Source organism: Nicotiana sylvestris, chromosome 3 (assembly GCF_000393655.2).
Source record: "Nicotiana sylvestris chromosome 3, ASM39365v2, whole genome shotgun sequence".
Classification (NCBI taxonomy): domain Eukaryota; kingdom Viridiplantae; phylum Streptophyta; class Magnoliopsida; order Solanales; family Solanaceae; genus Nicotiana; species Nicotiana sylvestris.
Genome location: NC_091059.1, coordinates 79,151,041 through 79,157,275, shown reverse-complemented (window position 1 = coordinate 79,157,275; position 6,235 = coordinate 79,151,041). Strand labels below are relative to the sequence as shown.

The following is a 6,235-nucleotide window of genomic DNA, read 5'->3' as shown; positions in this document are numbered from 1 at the left end:
TTCCGTAAAAAAAACTGTTTAATCTAAGGAAAATTACAATCACAATTAAGGGTCCAATCATAATTTTCAGAGTCATTTATAAAGTTACCCTATAATAAAGGAAAAGTATTTACAATTAAAGGAACAAATAGCAAAAACTTAAAATCTTTTCTACTCTACTTGCTCACTCTTTGTCTTTAAAACATTCATAGGTATACATTATATTTATTCATTGAAATAATACTAACAAAACTTTAACTTCTATAATAATGGAGTCATACATTTTTATAACAATATCCTTGTATAACAACCATTCACTATAAAAAGAGCTCTCTTTTTTTTTAACTAAATTTTTATGTTATATTATATATGTCCTTTGTAACAGCACTTCACTATAGCATCAAAAAAATATCGGAACAACCGCGGTTGTTATAGAGAGGTTTGACTGTAGTATAAATCTCTCATAAACATTAATCAGTGACATGATTAAAATGATAAGTATTTAAGTAACTTGTTATAATATGTTTAGTTACACTTATAGTGTAAAATCCATTAAGTATCAGGGCATATAACTTAAATCATACTTAAGTAAAACCGAACTAAGACAATCATCATTGAGCAATGAAATCAAGCTTAAGCAAGGTCAAGAATTTTTTTGCCTTTAAGTTCATAATGTTTCTAATAAAATGGGCTCAATTTAGCTTTGCATCAGAGCAAGTTGCAAATAACTGAATTTTTCCTATCTAGTTTAGCAAATTATCGTATTCGAATTTACATGTTACAATTTGGCTTTCAAAATTATACCTTAGTAGGTCAAGGCACAAGTAATTTCCAATATCTACTCCATATCCTTCATAGCATCCTGCATTTGGTAAAAGAACAAGCAAGTTAAATACAGAAGCCTTGCCTATGAATCTTGTCGAAATACAGGACTCATTATAGTAAAGGGTAAAAGAAAATGATCAGTAAGTTACCTTGGCGAGCCGTGTTACATAAGCTGCAGCTACTGCTGTAAACAATAAACCTATTCCGAGGGTCAATAGCTGGCCACCATTTCCTCCTCCTAGACCGATTCCAGCTTCTTCTTGCTGAAAAACAAGAAAATAAGGACATTTCGAAGGTTAGCAAGTTGCCAAAGAACCACCATATCGAACAAACTAGCAACAGATGAGTGATGTTTTCAGTTATTATATATTAACAGTGGAAGAGGGTTTGTTTGGTAATAACATCGCTAAGTCTTTTTATTCAATTTGCAGAAACTCAGCTTTTTCAGCATAAGATCGGAGAATTTCACTATCAAAATATTTGTTTCTTGATTATTCTACCGATATACAATTCACATGAAGAACTTAAGTACACAGTACTGACTGCAACCTTGCACTATAACACTCATCATAGACTAAGCTGAATGAATAAAAGGGCAGCACGGTGCACTAAGCTCCAGCTAAGCACGGGGTCGGGAAAAGGGCCGGACCACAAGGGTTCATTGTATGCAGCCTTACCTTGCATTTCTGCAAGAGACTGTATTAAGCTGAATGAATAGATTCACAAATTTCTAATGTTTGAATATCTGCAATACATCGAGAGTAAAATAGAGTCCCAATAAAGATAAATAATTGGGAGAGGCTAGGCATCAGTTTTGTACAGCAACAAACTTAGCATCCTCAACTATTCAATCCAAACAGAATGGCAGTTTGTTTATAATAAGCTTTGCACTTGAATCTCCCTATGGACATCTACATTCTACAAGTAATATTCGAAACAATATAAATTAGGTTTACACTGCATATTTGTTGCAACTGAAATAATAGAACTAAAGTGATTGGTCGATATTGAAAAAAAATATATTCACAGAGCAAGAAGGTGAGAAAAACAAGAGGAGAAAAAACTCACAATAATTGCACGACCAAATGCGCCTGCACTCACATAAGCCCACGATCCAGGAAGCATTCCTAGCCAACTGCATACCAAAGATAAGATGAATCAATATGAAGAGGGCAATAGACAAGTTAAGAGACAAGTCCTCGTAGACAGACTACTGTATCTAAGCAAAAAATATCCCAAATGAACTTAGCACGTTGGTTGGCTCTTGAACAGTCAATAGTATGCAATAACAGAAAGAAACTGAGTATAAAAAATCATTTCCGACTTTGTATTAATGATTTGTATGAAGAACGTCAACTAATATGCCAAGTGTTCGGTATGATAATATCGTAAAGCAGTTCTACTGGTGACAAAACTAAGCTTAAATAGAAACTTTATACTTTTATATCTTATAGATGGAAACTTCAACTACTTTGGAATTGGAGCACAGTTGATTGATTTATTGATTTTGATAGTGGGAAAATTGTTTTCTCAAAATGATGCCTTAATGTTTAGGCCCAAAAGATAATGCAGATAATCCCAAATTAGACATCAGCCAAAAGTGTTCTTCTAGCACCATTCTTTCCACATGTACTGACCTAACAGATGGGGAATTAAAGAATCATAAACATTTCTCTACAATCAATTCTGCTAATTCTGAACTCTTTCAGGCCATCAAAAATGAATATAATCATCAATTTACAAATGAAAGTAACAGACAGCAAGCAACAACAATAGATCTTTTTTATCGCATGGTATTGTATCACTGCAACAGCACATAGAATAACGACAAACCCAATATAATCCCACAAGTGGAGTCTGGGGAGGGTAGTGTGTACGCAGACCTATCACTGCAACAGCACATCTTATATAATTTTGAGACTTGACTTGATTTCCTTTCACCAACCAGAAAATAAAACCTAAGTGATTGACAGGCCAAACAGCATAGCAAGCAATTGATGGGCAGTCATGGATTTAGCATGAGATATTCTCTTCTCTATGATTATACCAGTTGAGTTGCATTTTCAGATGAATCCAAAAATATATAGGCAAGTTTGTGGGGGAATAATAACAAACAAAATCACACTTCCAGTAAATTCTAGAAATTGGACTTCATCGTCAAACTCAATCAAAAGCAGAACAGTTTCAGGAATCCAGATAATAGCAAATGGTGAATAAAGAATTAAAACGTAAAAAACGAAACTGACCTTCCTAACACATATGGCACAAACTTGACCGAAGTAAGTCCATATAGATAATTCCCCAGAGAAAATGGAAGCAAAGGGCTCAAACGGAGAAGAGTAACAACTTTGAAACCGTTTTCTCCAATTGCTTTGTCAATAGCAAGAAATTTCTTGTTTCCTTCTACCAGCTTAAGAATCCGTTCACGAGCAAAATATCTGGCAATCAAGAATGCAATGCTTGCAGCGACCTGAAGAAAACTCACACCTCTGAGTACTTATTTTACATCATAACCACTCTATAGAAGTAAATCATCAGCTCACCGTTCCACTGATGGACACAATGATAGTTCCAGTGACAGAGCCAAATAGAAGACCAGCAGACATGGTCAATGGAATTGCCGGTATTGCAAGGATCTACAAGCATAAGTTAAAAGCTCAAACCAGTTTAGTTTCAGAAACTCAGAAAATGATACTTAAAACCTAAAAGAATGCTAGGTACTGCAAATCTATCTGGAATAACAAAAAAAATATTGGCTAAAAGCTAACTGTAAAATAGGTTAATGCCGAGTCATAACATAAAAATATGGACTCTTGCTCGTTTATCCAAGTTCATTGTATTCCTCTTAAAAAGTAGAAAAGAAAGAAAAGTTCGTGGAATGAGCTCCATATGAGTAGCTTCTAAAGCACAATAACTCAGAGCAAGCATATGCCGATATGAAGCGAAAGGACCATACACCATTTTACCATCCAAAACTTACATCATTAACAAATACTTTGTACCAGTTTCTTGCAACATTATATAAAATGAGGAAAAAGAATCAATTTCTTACTTCTAATCCAGCATAAACCGCTACGAAAATAGCATATCCAGCTGGACCATAACCTGACACATAAGAAGTCTCGGTCAAACCCAATGTACAAATAAATTCCATGTGATAAAACTGTTAAATATTCATAGCATTAGTTGTTCATTAGGGTCCTGAAGTCCTTGGATTTGTTCAACAAAGACCGTCAAAGAAACTAATTTTCCGTGCTGGAAATGCAACAATACATGATAAATTATATCAAACAGGAATACGATTAAATAAAAAAAACCTTAAAGTCAGCAAGCAGTAAAACTAAGCTGGAATGACTCTTTCACAAAATTTACACACTTGGGGAGAAGGGTATAGGAAAAAATAAAAATGGGATGGTTGCCAAATTGACCGATTCTATTCAAGGGATGAAGACAGTGGTGATTCAGAAGGCAAAAACTACAATCATGGTCAACATATCCTCCTAGTCCTAAGGCGGTTGGTGCTATATTTGGAATTATCCCAGGAGAAGAGCAGAAAGCCATGAACTCAAGGTCAAATGGTTGAGCTCTTCGATTTACACTATCAGGCTAGAAGTTTATTTTGCACACATTTCCAAAAACACAGCTTTTCATTCCAGTGAGAGAGTGAAACCGTTAGTTCTGATAAAGGGATATATATTAGAAGCATCACAGTTCCTAGATGAATTCAATCATTCATTTACATCATTCATAATGCCTATACAACTATTCCTCATCGTTAGGAATATTACTTCTTATAAACATGCCGAAAGTACATATAATGAAAGCAAAACTTTATCTTTATTTGATCCAATCGGCGCTTTAGTTCTTGCAAGAATTTGCATAGGGCCTCCATTTAGAGCCAGAACCAATCAGCACTGAGTTCTAACAATAGCTTGATAAAAGCTATCACATGGAAATGATGTACCTTCACTCGGATGAGTTAAAAACCTGGACCACTTTCTCCTAAATAAGGTGGAGCAATTTTGTGCAAATTTCAAAATTCAATCAGTTTCATTTCTCCAGAATTTTATTAGTGACCAACATGTTGAATGTATTTAATTTACCTAGTATGTAATACAGTCAACAACAAGAAAAATTGGACACAGATTTTCAAGCACCTATTTAGAAAGTTATCAACTCCAATTACCATTCCCAGCAGCAGTTATAATCTATAAGCAAGTATAATTCAGGCAGATTTCCAGCACCATTTCAAAAGGCAAGAAAGCAAAACAAAAAAAATGATATCCATCAGTTTTTTACCTTCAATAAAGCCTGAAAATTGGTTCAAGAAAGCATTGATCTGGTCCCTGTAGACATACCCAATACCGCCAAATCCACCAACTACACCAACAAGCAAAAGACCAGCCAAAATGGTACCTTTAACTGCATTATCACCATCACTCTCACTCTCAGTACTCTCATTCTCATCATCCCTTTTGAGGTTCAAGTTGAGCAGTCTCTGGGGAGCATTGGTGGGAGACTTGGAAATGGTCTGCTGCTGTTTCTTGGTTTCTTTGAGGGAGGAACATGGTTTCAAGAAATGAAACTTCTTGGGTCTAAAACTATACCGAAATGAATTGGTTGAAAGGGAAAAATGAATCTTGGGTCTTTGAGAAGTAAGGCTTAGACATAGTGATGTTCTGCATAAATCAACGGTGGGCATTTCAGGAGGATAATAAAGGGATAAATTCAGTCTTTTTTTTCCTCCTTTCTTTGTTTGTTGTCTAAGGTTGTCTAGAGTTCATTCAAGTGTTTTGAGGATTGGAGTATGTTTGTTGTTGTACTTGTGCTGCAAAAGCCATGTACAACTAGCACAGCATATAATTTGTAGAGTATAATGTTCTCTGCGGTTTGGAAAACAAATTTTATGATTGTGTAAGGAAGATAATAATTATAAGGAAATAAAACCGACTAAGGTGATGGAAATTAATTTGTGTTTCTTGTTGGTGCACGTGTAGTTCTTATATGTATATTTCTTTTTCCTTTTTGTTCTGTTGTATCTATATATATATATATAAAGCAGGGAAAATAATTGCTGACATGGCACTTCTTATTGTCCAAGATTCATATTTATCTTATTTCTCAGATTATTGCTTATTTTCCTTTATTTTAAGACTTTTTAGCCCCTTAATCATTATTTAATTATTCAAAAAATGTAACGTCTAATACCTCCTTCCCTATTTAAGGTCATTGTAAACAATAGCTATTAATTACTATTGTGTACTTATTACACTTTTAATTATGAAATCAATTCATTCATATAATTAGGCCAATATGCGTTATGAATTTCAAAAGGCAAAAATATGGATACTATCATACTAAATTCTTGGTCCTTAAATACTCTGTATTTTTAGCAGCATGGAGGTGCCTTTCACCGGCAAGAAAAGAAGAT

General features: G+C 34.4%; 1 protein-coding gene across 1 annotated transcript; it reads right to left on the bottom strand.

The window, feature by feature from the left end:
- Positions 1–612: 612 nt before the first annotated feature.
- On the bottom strand, positions 613–5,718 carry LOC104226283 (uncharacterized). The gene is made up of 7 exons (XM_009778234.2): positions 5,104–5,718; positions 3,857–3,909; positions 3,348–3,440; positions 3,051–3,274; positions 1,873–1,939; positions 954–1,067; positions 613–841 (listed from the first exon to the last, which is right to left on the bottom strand). Exons 1-7 carry the CDS (start codon positions 5,504–5,506, stop codon positions 818–820), a joined length of 978 nt encoding a protein of 325 aa, XP_009776536.1. The 5' UTR covers positions 5,507–5,718; the 3' UTR covers positions 613–817.
- Between the last annotated feature and the right edge of the window lie 517 nt (positions 5,719–6,235).

Bases quoted from the DNA above. Each gene is read 5' to 3' on its own strand.
- LOC104226283 (XM_009778234.2), bottom strand. From the start codon at position 5,506: ATGCCCACCGTTGATTTATGCAGAACATCACTATGTCTAAGCCTTACT. The intron at 3,275-3,347 runs GTGAGCTGATGA...AGTTTTCTTCAG, and splicing joins TTGTGTCCATCAGTGGAACG to GTCGCTGCAAGCATTGCATT. The intron at 842-953 runs GTAACTTACTGA...TACCAAATGCAG, and splicing joins ATGTAACACGGCTCGCCAAG to GATGCTATGAAGGATATGGA.